This window comes from Bidens hawaiensis, unplaced genomic scaffold (assembly GCF_021521415.1).
Source record: "Bidens hawaiensis isolate Kalapana, Puna unplaced genomic scaffold, B.hawaiensis_p1.1 tig00037165_1, whole genome shotgun sequence".
NCBI classification, from domain to species: Eukaryota; Viridiplantae; Streptophyta; class Magnoliopsida; order Asterales; family Asteraceae; genus Bidens; species Bidens hawaiensis.
In genome coordinates this window covers 88,232-106,215 of record NW_027496473.1, presented here as the reverse complement: position 1 = coordinate 106,215, position 17,984 = coordinate 88,232, and the positions used below count along the sequence as shown (strand labels likewise).

General features: G+C 33.4%; 2 protein-coding genes across 2 annotated transcripts; both read left to right on the top strand.

Moving 5' to 3' along the window:
* The first annotated feature begins 9,911 nt into the window (after positions 1-9,911).
* LOC143589018 (putative protein phosphatase 2C 47) lies at positions 9,912-15,045 on the top strand. Its single transcript, XM_077069884.1, has 3 exons — positions 9,912-9,927; positions 10,196-10,262; positions 14,490-15,045. Exons 1-3 carry the CDS (start codon positions 9,912-9,914, stop codon positions 15,043-15,045), a joined length of 639 nt encoding a protein of 212 aa, XP_076925999.1.
* A 764-nt stretch (positions 15,046-15,809) lies between these two features.
* LOC143589017 (uncharacterized) lies at positions 15,810-16,701 on the top strand. Its single transcript, XM_077069883.1, has 2 exons — positions 15,810-16,164; positions 16,430-16,701. The coding sequence occupies exons 1-2, from the start codon at positions 15,810-15,812 to the stop codon at positions 16,699-16,701; spliced, it is 627 nt and encodes a 208-aa protein (XP_076925998.1).
* Positions 16,702-17,984: the final 1,283 nt, after the last annotated feature.

Genomic DNA, 17,984 nt, shown 5'->3' with positions numbered 1-17,984 from the left:
GAATTGCAAGGCTATTGGAAAGTGCAAATATCAAAATGTTAAATTTGATGAGTGAGTGATATACAAGCAAATGTTTAAAGAGATATACAGTATACCTTCCATGATACTGAGAAAGGCACTAAAATTGGAGTCATGAATGGTGAGTTTGAGGGTGGTAGCATTAAGAATAGTCGGATCATTGTTGACATGTTGGATAGCAGCCTGTAAAGCGACCTTTGCAACCTTCCCTATGATGGAATCCAGAGTGAGTATGGCCCCAATATGTAGTACATCCGGTGTTGTAGCATTCCTTTTAATCTGAAATTGAGATTCTGCTGCTGCTGCTGCTAAAGCTATAAAAAGCAATAACCCCCAAACTGTATTCATAATCGTATCATAGAACCTAAATTTTAAAACTTGATAAGGAGGGTGAAAGCCGTGGAGTTGAATAAAGTCAAATAAGCTCAGTGAAGGACGATAAAAGATGGTTTTGTTTTGTTTTGTTTGTTTTAAAAAAAACAAACCTGGTTGAGTAATAACGTCGAACATATGGTGATCAACTACAAATGAGGAAGATGATTGACGAGAAAGCCAAACCAACCTCCAGCTTGGGGGTGAAAAAAGAGCGGTGAAATTTTACAGTCAAATCAAAATCAAATGAATGGAGTAGTGCTACGTCCATGGCTACGACTAGGTTTTCTCATTATGCTGGGAACCAAGTGTTACAATTTCTTTTTGAACAACCAATTAACAAAGAATTGTACAGGTTCTTTATACGGGGAGACCCGATGGTAAAAAGCGACCGCCAGCTAGCCCAACCTAGTGTATGGAATCCTTAAACGCCTTCAAGTTATCTCAAGTTCTGGAGAAAACCTGGACGCCCTCAGCAGGGCCGGCTCCAATAATTGAAAAAAAAAAAATTTGGGCCGAAGAAGAAAAATATTTTTGGCCTTAAGTAAAAAGAGTGTTTTGTTGGATTTAAATAATTTAATTTTTAAATTGACTTCCTTAGTTATGATTTGAGTTATGTAAAAAACTAATGTATAAAAAAAGGCTTAAATATGTTTCAAATGCAACTAGAACCCACAAACCTTTTAATTGGAAGTCATACCTCTTTACCACTAGACTAAGTTAGTTGTTATATAATTGAGTTTAAACATTAAGTATACATATAGTTTTTCATAAAAATACATATAAATGTTTAAAAAAAAAAAATTCAGGCCTATGGCTGTTGACCACCCTGCCATAGGCCATGGCCCTTAGGATTGAGTCGGAGATCACAAAGATTTCCGTCTTCCTTCATTAAGCCACCCAAGCCTCCCCAAAGTGTTATATGGGGATCGAATCTGGGCCTTCATTGAAAAACTCAGACTTCCTATCACTACACCACATTGAAAAGGACACCAAATATTACAATTACAATGGCTAAATATATGTATAGATAGACTTAATGTTTCTATTAGGTGAACAAGTAATCTTCTAACTAAAAGCCCTATAACCAAATACTTCAAACCCAATAATCTTTCAATTGAGTAAACCCAATGATCTTTCACTTAAATACCCTATGATAAACTACAGCCCGCCACCCAAGCAAAAAAACAATTCAGACATCCGGTAACTCTAGTAACATCAACAACATAAATCCTCCAAACCCGCAATTCCAAAAACAAGCTACAATTTCAAATAACCAGAGGTCCTCCAAGCCTCTAGTTCCTAATAGCAAGCTAAGACTACAAAGACCAAGGAACGTAATTACAACTACCCTTCTCATCAGTAATATGAAAGACCCGCTGAAACTCTCGAGAACTTTCATCTAATCATTACATACCCAGTCATGAAAAAAAAATCAATGACTAATCCTCAATCTCAACTAACTCCCAGTGATTTGCACCACTGGCTTCAAAAACTTCTAGAAGAAAAAAAGAAAACTCTCGACCTACAACACACACCTTTAGTTTTTAATTATTTCGTAAGTTAGAAAAAAAATAAAGACAAAATAACAAAGATAGTTTTATTCGTTACATAATAAATGATACTTTTTACCTATACTAATAACATAATTTTGCTAGTCTAGAGTCGAAAACATGGGATGTTTTCGTTGTGTTCAACATGTATTGACACATTGGGTCACTATGAGTTTTCACTCACTTGCACGTTAAAAATATGAATTGTTGAAAACACAATAACAAACAATGAAAATGACTCAAGATTTTTGTGATAGACCAGCAAATCATGTTTTTAGTATAGCTTGCATAATTATAAACACAAAGTTGTGTCATTATCTTATTGTTCATTATTTATATGAGTTACGCAATTACAATGTTGTAAAAGTAGGTTTACAAGGCCGAGTACTCGCTACAAGGTATGCCCCCAATACGAGTTTTTTTAACCCCGCCTAGTTACTAAAAATCGATCAAAGATGGTCAATCTCAACCAGCAATCACATCTAGTTGGTGGATTTGGGACGATTTTAACTTAAAAAATAAAACATAATTCGAATTTATGTAAAATAGAAGAACAAATATCAGTTTTTTAATTAATGATTGACAATTTTTAGAATAATTTACTATTTAAAAATGTATTACTCTTATTTGTATTGATATTCACCTGTTTTGTTATAAATATTAGTAAAATTGCGATATTTGACATATATATAATATCCAAAAAGTAATTTTCTTTATATTTACTATGTCCGAGTACTCTCCGAGCACTCCGAATACACCCAACTCCCCAGTCGGTCGTATAGGATTGCTTAACGGCTTTTGCAACCTCGATGTATGATCATTTAACTTTGTGCATAATTATTTAATATGTTCGCTAATTGTGATGCAGGCAAATTTACCCATCGTTTAAAAACATGTGACGCGTTCTAATGTGTTTGTATCGCCTTATTTGTTACGTTAACCCGTATTTTGATTGTTTTGTTTGTTGGTTGGTATTTAAAATCGTTACCGAATAAGTGGGGACAATCATTAAACAACGATGCAAGTGGAGAACCTACTCCAATATCATAGTTTTCTTTCATTTGTCGGCAAATTAAATATGACAAACATTTGCAAAATTAATAATTCACTTTTTTTTAATTTCCATATTGTAGTATTTGAGGATCTAAACTTTCACTTCACACTAACTTATAGCTAATCTTATATAAGATTTAAAATATTAAGCCAAACGTTAGAAACTAGGTCAAAGTGTGTACAGTTTCTATGCAATTTGCACATTTTGTTAACAAGCAAAAATTATAGTTTACATTACAAACAAGAAAAAAAAATTGTTTATTTTGTTCTACGTAATCATATCCACTAATGTATTTCGTCAAATTCGATTAAAGGGTTTAAAGTAATTTATCAATGTTAAAATTCGTGATGCACGTCATCTTTTCCCCTAGATATATCAAAGTATTAATGTTTTAATATAAATATATAAATTATAAAATTGACAGCACTGATACATTGTGATGTTGTATGTATAACAATCAAGGTTACAAAAATTGGTAGGTAGATCTTAAGTGGTCGGCTGTAGAGCTGAGTGTACTGGGAGTATTCGAGGAGTACTTAGAGAATACTCGGACATGATAAATATAAAGAAAAATAATTTTTTTAATATTATATATATGTCAGATATTATAAGTTTACTAATATTTATAACAAAACAGAAGAATATCAATATAAATAAGAAAAATACATCTTTAAAATAATAAATTATTCTAAAAATTGCTAATTATTAATTAAAAAGTTGATATTTGTTCTTTAATGTTATAAAATACGAACTATATTTTATTTTTTTAAGTCAAAATCGGCCGAAATTCACTGATTAGATGTGATTCGGACTGAGGTTGACCACCTTTGATTGATTCTTAGTAACTATGCGGAGTTAAAGAAGCTCGCATCGGTGACATACCTTGTAGCGAGTACTCGGCCTTGTAAACCTACTTTTACAACATTGATAACAATTAGCTAGAAGTTGTATATAGAGCATTCAGACCCTCTATATTTATTTGAGTGAGTTCTCTATATTGTATTGAATATTTATAATTGGTTGTAACTGAAAAAAAGAAAAAAAGTTACTGTTTATGAGTAAATTTGTAAAAACATATTACCATTTGTAATTTTTTAATGTTTTTTAAAAGTGCATCTGAGTGAGAGAAAGAGCAAAGGTAATGATAAATGTATAAAAAAATATTATTTAGTTGAAAAGAAAATAAAATAATGTTTTTAATGTAATTATAAAAATGGAGATAAATAAACTATTAGGAATGCTCAGAAGCTCATCTATAATTATGTGAGAGAGTTCTTTAAATTGTTTTAGAGGATTGTAAGTGGTTGCAAGTGGAGGAGAGAGAAAATTTTAGAAAGATGAGTAAATTTGGAGGAATATTGTTCATCCTCTATTTATTATTTAATATATTTGAAAGTAGATGTGAGTGTATGAGAGAGAAAAGATAATAATAAATATGTTAAAATTATTATTTAATTATATATGAGAGAAAATATATTGTTTTTTAATATCAGAGATAAAGATAAAGAAGCTAATAAATTGTACTACATGCTTTCTTAATACTTTTCATTTGTTAAAAAAAAAATTTTCTTCTTATTTTTAACCTAATGCTTTTGATCTTTTTAAATTTTAACCTTAACATACAATCCGTAAAATTTTTTTAAAGTTTTTTCAACTTTGATTCTCAATACTTTTCATCTTTTTAATCTTGTCGTTTAGCGTTACAGTCTAAATCTACGAGTTTAAAGGTTGTAACATGCGTGTATGGTTTAATGTTTTAACTTCTATTTTTCGTGTTTAATGATCATGTTGCAACGCACGGGGTTCTAAGTCGACATAGTTTTTCTTTTCTAAATTTTGTGTTTCGGTCTAATATTTGCTTGTTAACACGCCGCAATGGACGAGAGTGGTTGAACATTTTTACGTCGAGAGCACGGGTCATGCGCTCCCCTCAACACACGGGTTCAATAAAACATTTCAACATTACTTTTTTCCCCATAGTTTTACGCCCTCGCCACGACACGAGGGCTTAATAATCTAATCTATCTAATCTAACTACACTATTAAAAAAATACAACTATTTTCTATTATGTCATGACCTATGATCTGTTTTCTTATTATAACACATGACCCGTTTTCTATGGCAGTAAGACTTTGTAAAATTTTGAAGAATAAATTAGTGTATGATATGGGTTTTGAACCCAAAGTTGTAATTGTATTAGATTTTTTGATTTAACATATATAAATATGCAATCTCTTCAAGTATAAAACCAAAATTATATCTAATTGTTGACATTTCATAATTCATTATATACAAATTGTATAATATTCAAAAATATTTATATCTTTTTTTTATTCTTATTGACCAAAATCAAATAATTATTAAAAATTATTATGTTTTAATTAAATTTAATTATGTAAAATTATTCGTTCTTATAAATCTGACATCTACAATTCATTAAAATATATAACATACAGATGTATTAAGTTTTCTTTATTTTACACCCGTGTATAACACGGGTAACTAATCTGATAGTTGTTATGCAAAAAACATATTTAAGTACTAAATTACTTATTTATAGTTTTCCATAGTTCAACCACCATATGCGAAAAGGAAATGATAATGTTTTCAAATTTTTATGATATGGTGGACGATTTTTTTTTATTTTATTTTATTATAGTGTGGCACTTACAACTTTGTATCGGGTGGGATATGAGCACGCCTAAAACAATTACCGAAGCATATTTCGTATTCAAAAGTTAATATCAATAAATGCAACTAGTGTGAAGTAGGGTTGTTCAAAAAGTTTGTGACTCGAAATTCGGACTCGTATCTCTTTCAATAAAAGCTCAAATAAAACTAGCTAAAATACTTGATTTGAAACGACTTGAGCCGGGCTGGCTCATTTTTCTGACCGAGCCGAACTCGACCCAAGCTCGGCTCAGGTCATGGCTCGGCTCATTGCTTGATCCTAGGCTCGTTTAGCTTCAAGATAGACCTCGAACCTAGCTAAGCTGCCTCGTTTAATTTCGAGCTCGAGCTCGAACCCATCGTTGCTCGACTCGTGAACAACCCTATCTTGAAGTGATGGAGTGATGAAATTTTATGGAGATACAATCTAGGCTTTACTCACGATGATATAGGAGCGAGCGCCGGAAGAGGAATGACTTTTCGTGGGGGAGAAGTCATTGAAAATAAAGTTAAGAGTAGGTTATTGTTTTTGTCTTTATGGTTTGTTCAAATCAGCTAGTTTTATGAAATATTTTAAAATCATCCTTTTTAGTCGTTAACTCATTTAGTTGTAATGAAAGCCACCCCCACTACCACCGTCCATCAAATCGTTTAATACCATCAGTGATAGTGAGCCCCTTACGTGAGGGGGTAGTTTTGTCCTTTTTTTCAATAACTTAAAACAATATCTAAATAAAGCTATAATGCTTATGTTTGTCCAGTAGTTCATATGTTTATGTTTGTGATCGTGTCTGTAGTAAACAATATGTTTTGTGTTTGTTTACGTTTATGTTTTATGTTTTGTAATGCCGGGTGAAGTTAGTTATTAGGCGAATTAGGAATTGGCAAAGTTAGTCAACTTTGCCAGGTCTGTAACCAAGGCGAACTTAACGGGAATATAGTCAAGTCGGCCTTAGTGTTTTAGAGTTAGTCATCTTTGTTCCAAATCGTACCCTTTGCATTGTATTGATAGTTACTGAGTTATAGTCAATACAAGAAGCTTTTATGTTCACTCGTTCATTATCTTACTTGTTCTATGTTACACCCCAACCTAAGGTGGAAATGCCGGGACGTGATCCGATTGCTCACATATGTTCACTCGTTCAGGAACATACTTTGGTGTCTTATTCTAGAAAGGTAACCACGGGGGCGTGGAAGGGAAGCACGTCCCCGTTTTTGAGTGTCAGGAAGTTTGAAATTTAGCAGTTTCAGTCCCTGGACTTGTTAAATACACTCGATATAACACATGATTCAGTTGATTTATCATGAATAAACACTAAATCATACAATATAACATGGCATCCATCGATTTATTGGTTAAATAAATATTCGAAATACAATATGGATCTGGTTTCAAATAGTGAAAGTTGATGAATGTCACAGTAACTTTTTTGTACTCTGGAGTGACCAAGTGTGGAACTAATCGAAAATATTTAAGGAATTTGGTGTTGTATTCTTTGAGATTGGTACCAATAAACTTATGATTCCATAGCTTAGTCTGTATATGATCCATTCCGTAGATCATGCATAACTTTTGTATGATAAGATTTTTGAATGTTTCCCAGCTCAGATTGAATGTTTCTTTACCCTTTGTCTGCATCAGGATATTCCACCATTCAAGAGCTTCTCCTAGGGGTGTCAATTCATGACACGACCGAAACCCGACACGAAAAAATATAGGTTTTGGGTCGGATGACACGACCCGTTTTCTAAATAGGTCAATCCGAACCCGACACGTTTAAAAATAGGTCAACCCGAACCCGGCCTCTTAAAAAGTTGGTTGACCTGTTAAGCCGTTTAACAATTTTAGAAAAGTTAATATTTTGATTTTAGAGATAGAAGTTTCAATTTTTAAAGTTAAATACTTAGATATTTATTTTTCATATATGAATTAACTTTTAAAAGTAAAACTAATTTTTTTACACTACTTTTATCTACTTTTTACTTCCAATATTTTTATTTTATTAATTTTAACTATCGATTCTTTGGTTATTTAATTCGCTTGTTCTTATATTGAGCTAAATATGTGAACCTAAGTTTGTTAATTAGGAATGAGAGATAAATACATAAAAACAATTAGATTTATCACAAATTATTAACAAGTTTTATATGAATAATAGCAATTAATTGTTTAATTTATCACTAAGTCAATAGGTATTACTCATATTCGTATATGAACGTAAAATAGGTTGACCCGAAACACAACCCGAACACGACACGACTTTAAATGGGTCGACACAACACTACACGAATAAAAATATTGGTCGGGTTAGGGGTTAAGAATCTCAACACGCTAACCAGCCAACCTGAAACCCATCAACCCGTCAACCAACCAACCCGACACGATTGACACTCCTAGCTTCTCCTTTAAACATTTGTGAAGAGTATTTGGATAGCTTCTTCACTTATGCATTTGCTGATGATGATAATGGATTCTTGCTCCTCTAACCATCTTATGTGCGGTTATAGCATCTTTATCTCCATAAAATTCTTCGAAAGTGTAGGCTTTAAAATTTCTAAAGTTACATCCCTTTTAGAGTTTTAATTTCTTTTGAATTTTGTCCCTTAAGTTGCTATCAGCTGTAGAGCTGTTGTAACTTTCATTCTTTCTTGAATGAATAGAGTTTGACTTCTTTTTCTAGATCTTGATTGACTTTAGATATTAGAGTTTGAGCGCGTCCAGAACTAGAGTCATAGCTTCGTTGATCATCTTTTGGATTTCGTTCATATATTGGGCTGAAATTTCTTTATAATTTTGTTAGTGTTTTTCTCACTTCCATATTTTTTTGAAAGAATTGCTCTGAGAGTTTACGCTTCCTTCTCTTGACATGCTACGATAAATTTTAAATATAAGTTCCATATTTGAGGAATTCAAAACATATCTTTATTTATTTATGTTGCACTTACAAGAGTGCACAAAATTACTACAGTTATATTGTTTACAACTGTTAATGTTCTTATTGTCTACTTTTTCTAACGAATGATCAACTTCTTGATCTTACTATCCTTTTTGGTATTCCTGCTCGTCTCCTTTTCTTTTTTCCTCCTCTTCATTTTCAATCTTATTCTGGTAGTTAGAAGTTCAAAATGAGTTGAATATTCCTGAATGTCATTCGATGCTCCTAGGTAATGAGAATTCATAGGTATATTCACCATAAGTATGTGAAAAGTATGGATCTTGAATTGCCGGGAATTTAATATTCCTGCTTAGAAGGATATGCTTTTGGATATGTTTTGTAAGTCGCCATTTCTCCTTTTGTGGTCATTATTGGTTTCTTTGACCTACTTGGTCATGCTCCATTTGTGTTTTGTATTGGAATGACTAGAGCTGGTGGGGTAATGTTAGTATCATTTGAATCAGAATCTTCCTCCATTGTTGCATGAAATAAATCCTCGTCACTTGATAGGACAATCGAAAATAGTACTGTTCCTATGCAGCCTTTTCCTTTTCCAGGTGGTAAGTGAACTGATTTTCCTTTGTTAGAATAACTATTGTGATCGGACATCTGCGCGTAGTTAGATTAGGGATAGGAATACGCTCCTATCTTATCTGTACTGTTAAAAATTATCCGTAATGTTTAAACATTAGTTGTTAAAGCCTAGATAATTTTCAATCAAGTACCTAATTCGCTAAAACTGATGGCTCTAATACCAACCTGTCACACACGACCTCAGGGGCCTAGACATATGACCAATAGTTGGTATTGGTCTTGTAAATGTATTAGAGTTATGTTCATTTAGCGGAAGTCTTTAAAATAAAATATTCTTTTCTAAATTGTCGGGTTTGAAATACCAGGTTAATATTATAAAGCATGTCTAAGAAAATATAATTTATTATTTATGTTTTCGAACATCTGAGCCATCAAATAGCATCTAATGACTATATCTCCAATGTTCTTCAAGTCTTGCTTGTCTGATTTAACCTTACTGATTTCCTATAAAATGGGTTGGAATATATGTTAGCACACAGTTGGTGAATGACGATGACTCGATTGCAAATCTTTTTAAGTTCCTTTGTGAAATCAACAATAATATCTTTATGACTACTCATTAGGTACCCAACTTAATTGGGGATAATTACCCTAAGTACTCATGTACAATTAAACATATACACAAAATCATTGCTCTAAAACAGCCCAATCGGGTTTCAAAGGCATGTTATGAGTTGCATGGTCTCAGAGATCTGCTGAGGCACCATGTATGAATGGATCCAGATACACGTATACTTTAAATTTGAGCGTCCATTTCTTACTATTGTAACACAAAGTTTTAAGGATTCATATATCCCATGTAAACTTTCTGACTCTTAAAGAGTTTATAAAAGACAAGGCGTATTCGCCTTTCTTGTTTGGTTTATGTTTGAAAAGGTTAACGTATTCACAACTCGGATTTGGTCCCATGAATGTGTTCCAATAACCTTCCTGTTTCTAATGCCTAGCCTATCATGAATATGTCTATATAAATACCTGTATCTTTTGCTTGATCCAGTTACTGACCATACTGGCATGGTTTTATCGTTTCAAACCTCGTTTATAATTACTAGTTTGGTTTTTAAGTTCAAAACTTAATTTTAAATAAATTAGTAAAATCAATATGAGACGGTCCATATCAAGATGAGACGGTTCATATCATCTTAATTTGACCCGTTGACTAAACCTTTGTTGTGACGGGTGTTACAAAGATAAGACGGTCCATGTCACTAAAACGGATCGTATCATGGTTGAGACGGTCCGTATATTTGTTTGGCAGACCGTCTCTTTGACCCATATCAAGATTGGATTGAGACAGATCATATCATAGTTAGACGACCCATCTAACTTTCTGTTTTGACCCGTTAAGGCTAAAAATCATTTTTACATCATTCTGACGTCCTTTATATGTTCTAAAACTTTATGCATGCTTAAATTATTCACTCTAACTTCTGTAACTAGTTATGTTCGAGGTTTGAATGATAATCGCTTGGATACTCGCTTAATGTATACAAACGAACTTAAACGAGTTAAAGGATACTATACCTTACTTCCAAGCTTAAACACGATATAGAGGAGACTTGTTAATCCTTCTATGACTACTAAAAGCTGGTTAGAGCCTTGATTTAGCTTAGAACACTTCGTAGTAGCTTGTTCTTGCTTAAGAACTTCAAATACTCGCATATACTCTATTAAAGTGTTTAGTATGATAATCTGATGATTTGTGATGAAAATGGTTGATGTAGAGCTTCCATTTATAGCCTCATGCGTGATCATCAGTAATAATAATCAAGTTGATATGTTAGGCTCAGTTTTGACACATTTTTGCTGACGCGGACGTTGAGACGAATCGTCACAAGATGAAACGGTCCGTATAATGGGGCCGTCATAAATTATAGGTGGATGAGACACCTCGTCTCAAAAGAAACTTAGTATCCAAGTTAAGCTTGAGACGGACCGTATAACAATAAGACGACCCGTCTCATCTGAAACTTGAAAAATTACATATTAGACCCTGGACTTTAAGTTTTGCATAATGACGATTTGGCTCTTGAGCTTTAGTTATGATATTCTTTAGTCCATGGTTTTGATAGATTCCGACGAACTTGTGTGGCCTACCTTGATCTATTGTGTCAGTTATTATTCTTTTTGAGCTTTCCTAGGTCTGTATTAGTGATTTGGTCATGTGGTTATATCAATCAATCTCAAAACAAAACAAGAATCAGATAAGAGTTTGTTTTTGTGGGCATTCATTTTCTTGACTAAACATCCAGAAATGAAGTAACTTTAACTTCCGCATGTCATGTGGGATTTTCAAGATATTATTGACCTGTTGCTCGGTTCGGTTGCTTATGGATCCAGCAGGATTATTATTATTAGTACAGTTGCTAGCATGCTGTCAACACTTATCAATTGTCAATTTAAGTAAGTATTAAGTATTTTTATATTTATTTAGTAATATGCACACCAAGTGTTCGATGAATTACTTGTGAGGGGAAATGGGTCCTGGGACTGATGGGTATTTAAAGGAATGTGTGCCTCCTGTGCAAGATGATGATGATGATGAGGCCGAGGATCATATTAATCTGCCAAATGCTGCCAAGCCTCCTCGGAATCTTCAGCCGATGTGACATTGTATTGGCCTGGCGATGTTGCCCGGCACCTCGGATTCGGTCAGTGATATTTCATAAAAAGGTTTGCAAATTTCTATACTTGAGAATCTTGTTTTGTATTTTGGATTGATTGGAAGTTGTTTCGAGGGTTTAGTTTATAATTTGGTGAGTGCTTGCTCATAACAGCATGACCCGCATATTTGGTCAGTTTTATTTGTTTTTCGTGAATACTTTCTATGGGTTATAATCATGGTATGTTGAAATGAATTCAACAGTTCTTTTGGTGGTGTAATAAGCTTATTTGTTGAGTAAGATCTCACCAACAAACTGATCCACAATTCTGTTTGTGTGAATGAACTCAAGATCTTCACGTGATTGATACTACACTTATGAGAGTAGAATAGTATATTGAAGATCAAACAACATATTGTGGTTTTGGGTTAAGTATCTGAGTCTAGCTGTTCATCTCATACGTATCAAGCTGATTTTTAAAGTTGAAAATAAACAGATATGGCTTAGTTAATTGAATACATGTTTAGTTTCTTGTTAAGTAAATTTGTATATGTAGGTTAATATTGTGATTTGTGTAGGTTAATATGAACTACTTATGTGCATGTATATAAATATTGTGATCTGTTTAGGTGATAACATGAACTAGTTTTTGTATGTGTAGGTTAATATTATGATTTATGTAAGTATTTGTTTTTATGATGGTTAATATATATATATATATAGGGGATGGTTCATGCGAGAAGTCAAGTTACAGCGAAAAGTGCGAGAAATCAATCTGTACCATTGATCATTGATATATGTAATCAATGGATTAGAAATGTTATGGCAAACTTGTAATTATGAAGATATTAATGTAACAAGATTTTAATGGAGAAGGGTAGTTTGGTATTTGCCTTGTTGACTTTTCAAATGAAACTTAAGTCATTAATAACATTTATTTGTGATTATTACTGACTAATTAAAAATTACCTATAAATTTTTTTAGTTAATTTTTAATTGATGTTATAAATCACCTAATGCTAAACAAATATAATTTTAATCAAATACTATAATATCTTCAATCATATTTTTTTTAAATGTGTTAAATATTATATATTGAATACACATATTTATGTATTACATACACAAAATAGAGTAGGTGGAATCATTAAAGCATATGTGAAAATTTTACAATTGTAGGCTATTAACACGATTTGTTATTTATTATATGTAGTTTAATATGAAAATAAAAAAATAATTTATTTTGTACCGTGTAGGGTTTATATATGCACTGTGTGGGTGTATCATGAATGTGTAGGTGAAAATTTTACAAGTTATGTTAATATCATTATCCATTATTTATTATACGTAGTTTAATGTAATAAAAATGTTTATTTTTTACTGTGTAGGTTCATATATGTACTGTTTACGTGGTATTTTGAATTGTATACATCTAATTTTTATCGTGTGTAGATTCGCATATGTACTGTGTATTTGGTACTTCGAATTGTGTATGTATAATTTTTATTGTGTGTAGTTTCATTATTGTGTGTAGGTTCATATATGTACTATGTAGGTTCATATATGTATTGTGCAGGTAGTATTTCAAATGATGTATGTGTAATTTTATCATTTGTGTAATGTATAGGTTCGTATATGTACTATAGGTGGTATTTCGTATTGTGTATGTGCGATTTTATTCATGTGTACATTTATTTATATATTGTATAAATTTACGGTGCTATTGAATTTTAACAACCATTATTTGGATATAGGTATGCAATTCAAATTACAAGAATAAAAATTTAATATGGATACATCAAAAAAATGAATTTGATTAAAAAAAAGAATTCAATATAGGTTGATTTTACTATATATTAAAAAATATGAAAACAAAATAATTGTAACTTCTCCATACATTATGACCTACCAAATATGAAAAATTACATCTTTGACTATAACACCCTTTTTCATTAAATAAATGATAAAATGAAAGAAAAAATGTGATTGGTTGGATTCATTTCTCGCACTTCTCGTAATAAAAATGCTTCTGAAATGAACCAAATCCTATATATATATATATATATTACTATTGGGCTTTGACTTAACGAGCCAGCAAGTCAGCTAAACGAGCCTAACGAGTGAGCCAACAAGCTGAGCTTACCTTGGCTTAGGTTTGGCTCGTTTATAAACGAGCAGATTTCGAGTGATTTTTTTTCCAAGTGAGCCATAAGCCACGAGATTTTTAACAATCCTAACCGATATATGGCATGAATATCTGTGTCTTGGCTCGAACACAAACCGTTTAACCTGGGGTTTTTTATTTTTAATTTTTCTGCATTTTAATATTATAATATACAATTTTACAACTAAAAATACAAATGTATATAAAATGATTTATATTTAATTATAAATTCTTATGTCAATTTCCGTTTCAAGTTTCAACTTTTAAACTTTGGCTTAAATAATCAACCGTTTTAATTTATGAAGTAAAACACATTTTTTTAATATTAAAATACAAATGCGTTAAACGGGTCAACCCCTGCACCCACCAGCTTGACACGAACACGAACCGTTTAGTTAAATGTGTTCATGAGTTTAACCCAATCCCGTTTATACTAAACTCAAACCCGTGTGGCATACGGCGGGCCATCAAGATCCTAAGATTTCTATATATGTGGCTTTATGATTATTTACACGTATTTGCAGGAAGATGTTAATTGCAAATGCTGGGGACTCGAGAGCCGTACTAGGGAAACGAGGGCGCGCAATTGAGCTTTCAACAGACCACAAACCGAGCTGCACATCTGAGAAATTGAGAATGGAGAAACTCGGAGGTGTGGTCCATGACGGGTATCTCAACGGACAGCTTTCAGTAGCGCGTGCACTGGGAGACTGGCACGTTAAGGGCCCAAAAGGGTCAGATGGCCCGTTGAGTGCTGAGCCAGAATTGGAAGAAGTAGCATTAACCGAAGAAGATGAGTTTCTGATAATCGCTTGTGACGGTTTATGGGACGTGATGAGCAGCCAATGCGCAGTTACAATTGTAAGAAAGGAACTTATGCTACATAATGATCCTGAAAAGTGTTGTAGAGAACTTGTTAGGGAGGCTTTAAAGAGGAACAGTTGTGATAATCTAACGGTTGTGGTTGTTTGTTTCTCATCTGACCCGCCACCTAAGATTGAGATACCTAAAATGCATAAATGCAGGAGCATATCCGTCCAAGGACTTGATGTTCTAAAGGGTGTTCTAGATACTGTTTGATTCAAAACTTTGCATCAATTTTGTTGACTTTCTAGCTCAAAGTTAGTTTGTGCAAATTGAGTAAACCGCTAGATTTTGTTTATGATTTTTTTATACATTTTTAATTTTGGTTTTCCGGTTTTTGTTTTGTTACAACATAATATAATAAGAATTCTACTTTCACTTTTTTTTTGTTTCAATTTTAAGTTATAGATCAAGATGTTAAAAAATGATCCATGCACGTGTGGTTTAACAAGACTTATTAAAAAAAATCAAGTTTAAAGTTTGTTTTGTTATTTGAATAATTCTCCTGTAAAATCGGTCTTCCAGTTTAGTCCGAGTCCTATGGGATGATCCGTTGTAATCCTCTCTATTTAAGAGAATTCAGTTTCTTTGTTTTGTATGCAATCTTGCCATATTCATTATTAATCAAAAGTCTTGTTTCAATTATCTTTAAGTAATTTGTTACTGATTCCATCATATTGGTATCAGAGCAATTTGGTATTGATCAATCGCCTTCTCCAAACAATCAATCCCCATTTAAACCCTAATCTGCCTAAAACCCTAATCCGCCTCTTACACTCATGGCCGAGCAAACAAGCACCCTACCTACAGCTCCAACTCCAATCCCTGTTTTCAAAGGAGATGGATATGAGTATTGGAGTATCTGCATGAAGACGATACTAAGATCACGTGATCTATGGGACCTGGTATAAGACGGTGTCGATGATACTGAGAAAGATCAAGGCAAATTAAAGAATGCTCAAAAGAGAAATGCACATGCTATGGAAATTATTCAACAAGCAGTGCATGATACTCTCTTCTCTCGTGTTGCTGCAGCCTCAACGGCTAAAGAAACATGGGAAATATTAAAGATGGAGTTTCAAGGCGACTCGCAAGTTCAGGCTGTTAAACTTCAAAGCCTGAGGCGTGATTTTGAGAACCTTTTCATGAAAGAAGGGGAGGTTGTTGGAAACTACTTTGGACGTGTTATGGCTCTTGTAATTCAAAAGAGGGCATATGGGGAAACTATTGCTGATCAGGTTGTTGTTGAGAAGATACTGCGTAGTCTAACTTCGAAGTTTGATTATGTGGTACCTTCTATAGAAATCAACTATGATCTCTTTACACTCACCCCCAGTAAAACTCATGGGGTATCTGCAGTCCCAAAAAGAAAGAATAAATAGCAGAACTCCTAAGAAATTAAAAGGGAATGATGAACATGCCGTTCAAACCATAAGGAACTTAAACAAGTCCAGAAACCACTCCTTTAGAGGCAGGGGTAACACGTCTACAAGAGGAAGGGGTCGTGGAAGGAATCAAGAATATTCAAAAATCCCACATTGTACTCATTGCAACAAGTATGGGCACTATAAGAAAGACTGCTAGTACAATGATGAGCCAGCAACCACTGTTGCAGCAGAGAATGAATCGAATCAAGAAGATGTTGAGAAATTTTTCATGGCTCTAACGGATAATGGATCAAGTGGTAGTGATGTTCATCTTTGGTTCTTGGATTCTGGAGCATCCAATCACATGACTGGAGCTAAAGAGTGTTTCTTTCATCTGGATGAAAGTTACAAGGTCAGTGTGAAACTTGGAGATAAAAAAGTTGTACAAGGAAAAGGAACCGTTAAGATCACGACTCCAAATGGTAACACAAAATTTTTTAGATGATGTTTATTTTGCTCCTCAAGTGGGCTATAATTTTTTGAGTGTGGGACAATTGATGAGAAAGGGATATTCTCTATTGTTTGATGATGATCAATGTGTTATTACTAACAAAACCACAGGACGTATATTAATGAGTGTGCCAGTTTTGAACAGCAATATGTTTCTCTTGGATGCTTCCAAGGAAGGAACTAATGACACAAATAATCCAAGGAAGGAACTAATGACACAAATAATCCTGGCACACCCATTGATGAAGTCTCAAAATTATGACATATGAGATGTGGCCATTATCACTTTCAAAGTCTAAAACTTTTACATGATAAACAAATGGTGTTTGGATTGCCCAACATCCAGTTAGCAAAAAAGTGTGAGGGGTGTGTTGTAGGAAACACTCTAAGGAATCATTCCCATTCAATTCGTGAAGAGCTACAAAGAAACTTGAATTGGTTCACTCAGATGTTTGTGGACCAATGCAAGTTCCAAGCCTTGGTGGTAGTCATTTTTATGTACTTCTTATAGATGACTATACAAGGATGTGTTGGGCTTACTTCACATTCAACAAATAAGAAGTCTTTTCAAAGTTTAAGATCGTCAAACATATGGTTGAGAAAGAAGGGGAATGTCCTATAAAGGTGTTAAGGTCGGATAGGGGTGGAGAATATACCTCCACTGAGTTCAACAAGTTCTGTGAAGATCATGGCATAAAAAGGGAACTCACTGTTCCCTACACTCCTGAATACAATGGTGTGGTTGAAAGAAAGAACCGCACTGTTATGGGAATGTCAAGAAGTATGCTCAAGAGTATGAGAGTCCCTAATTGTTTTTGGGCAGAGGGAGTAGCAACGGCTGTGTATCTCACCAACTTAGCCACTACAAATCTATGAGGAACAGGACACCTCATGAGGCATGGTATAATAGAAAACCTTCTATTAATCACCTCAAGGTGTTTGGATGTGTGGCGTATGCCTTAATACCCTCACAATTCAGAAGAAAACTGGATGATAAGTCAGAAAAGTGCATCTTCATAGGCTATTCCACTCAAAGCAAAGGTTATAGGTTATACAATCCTATTACTCAAAAGTTTATTACAAGAGATGTGACATTCTTTGAAAAAGAGAAATGGCAATGGACCAATCAAACTCAATCCCAAACTTTTGAATACATCTTCATTGATCCATTCCCTACTATCCCTGATGAAAGCCCACATTCATCCGACCATCATAACAGTTCAAAGCCTAACTCACCTTCATCTCACAATAGCCCAAATACCAACTCTCCAACTCCCA